Genomic DNA, 1,870 nt, shown 5'->3' on the forward strand with positions numbered 1-1,870 from the left:
AATGCTTATGCAGAATTATCAAATCCCATCCCTTCCCCAATCTCGCGCCACACCCCACCCTTCAATTCCCTGGTTGAATTTGATGGACATATGTCTTTTTTTGACCATACTAACTATGTAACTACAGATTTGGCAAATAAATTCTCCAAAACTCAATAATAATTGAATAACTTCCTGCTCCAGGTTAGAGTAAACGGTTTGAAGCCCAAATGTCTGTTCTAAGAAGTGAAATACTATGTAGAGTGTAAAACAGGAACTTTATTGAGGCCAAAATAAAGGGGTACTCCAGTGGAAAACTTTTTTTTTTTTTTTTTAAATCAACTTTTGCCAGAAAGTTAAACAGATTTGTAATTTACTTCTATTAAAAAATCTTAATCCTTCCAGTACTTATTAGCTGCTGAATAATATAGAGAAAATTATTTTCTTTTTGAAACACATAGCTCTCTGCTGACATCTATGTCCCTTTTAGGAACTGTCCTGATTTTCTCCTACTCTGGACAGGTCATAAAATGGACAGAGATGTCAGCAGAGAGTTCTGAGTTTCAAAAAGAAAAAAATTTCCTATGTAGTATTCAGAAGCTAATAAGTACTGGAAGGATTAAGATTTTTTGATAGAAGTAATTTATAAATCTGGTAAACTTTCTGGCACCAGCTGATTTAAAAAAAAAAGTTTTCCACCAGAGTACCCATTAAATTTTCCTACTTGTTGGGTGATGTGGTAGTTAGGTCGATCTTGTCACATAGTGGTTGTCCATGATTTTTTGGAAAGCCTCTTTAACATCATTATTCCTCAAGCTGTAGATCAAAGGATTTAGGGCCGGAGTGATGACCCCATACATAAGGGAGATATATTTGAGTTGATATGAAAATGTTTTTGTCTGCCCCAAGTACATGGTCATACTGGCCCCATAAAACATAAGAACAACGGTCAGGTGGGAAGCGCAGGTGGAAAAAGTTTTCGTTCTTCTATCTGTAGAGCGGATTTTTAAAATTGCTAAAATGATACAAAAATATGAACCAGTAATGAAAATAAATGGGGCTAAGAGGGTGAATAAACTCATAAAAAATATAGTTGTCTTATAAAAGGAGAGGTCACCGCAAGCCAACCCAAGGAGAGCCAAGATCTCACAGGCAAAATGGTCCAACCTATTCCTTCTGCAGAACGTGAGGGGCCTCAAGGCGATGGGAAGCGTCGATGTAATGAAACTTATTGACCACATGAGGATTGTCACGTTTCTACAAACCTTCTTATTCATGATGATGGTGTAATACAAGGGGAAGCAGATGGCAATGTATCGGTCGTAGGCCATCACAGCTAGAAGAATACACTCCGTTTCTCCAAGGAACAGCCCAAGGTTCATCTGTGCCAAACACCCAATGACAGAAATTCTCCTTTTTTTAGAAAACATATCTAGTAAGATTTTTGGAAGAGAATTGGATGAATAGCAGATGTCCAGAAAGGATAAGTTTAAGAGAAAAAAGTACATAGGGTTGTGTAACTGTGGACTGACCACAACCGTAAAGATGATGAAACAATTGCCCAAAATAGTTAAGGTGTAAAGTAGTAGGAATAAGACAAACATTACGATACGAGTCTTCAAGTTCTGAGGAAATCCAGTCAAGATGAACTCTGTCAGGAAGGTCTCATTCCCGGTGTCCATCTTAACAAGAGAGAAAAAAAGGACAAAATAGATAATCAATATCATCAGGAAATTACTTTTATATCAGGTCTTATTACAATTTTTATTTTAGTGTTTTTTATATATTTTTTTTATGTTACTAGCCATACAAAATATATTGTCACATTCCGGGTTTGACACTGATCACTAGAGTAAACACATCCTCTTTTGCGCAGCTCATTGTCAGCTTT

The 1,870-nt window shown here is 36.5% G+C and overlaps 1 protein-coding gene across 1 annotated transcript; it reads right to left on the bottom strand.

The window, feature by feature from the left end:
- Positions 1 to 722: 722 nt before the first annotated feature.
- LOC130360469 (olfactory receptor 13H1-like) lies at positions 723 to 1,661 on the bottom strand. Its single transcript, XM_056562959.1, has one exon. The coding sequence runs from the start codon at positions 1,659 to 1,661 to the stop codon at positions 723 to 725; it is 939 nt and encodes a 312-aa protein (XP_056418934.1).
- Positions 1,662 to 1,870: the final 209 nt, after the last annotated feature.

Source organism: Hyla sarda, chromosome 3 (assembly GCF_029499605.1).
Source record: "Hyla sarda isolate aHylSar1 chromosome 3, aHylSar1.hap1, whole genome shotgun sequence".
In the NCBI taxonomy this organism is placed as follows: Eukaryota; Metazoa; Chordata; class Amphibia; order Anura; family Hylidae; genus Hyla; species Hyla sarda.

What these genes read in the sequence shown, in the direction of transcription:
- LOC130360469 (XM_056562959.1), bottom strand. Translation starts at nt 1,661, where the DNA reads ATGGACACCGGGAATGAGACCTTCCTGACAGAGTTCATCTTGACTGGA.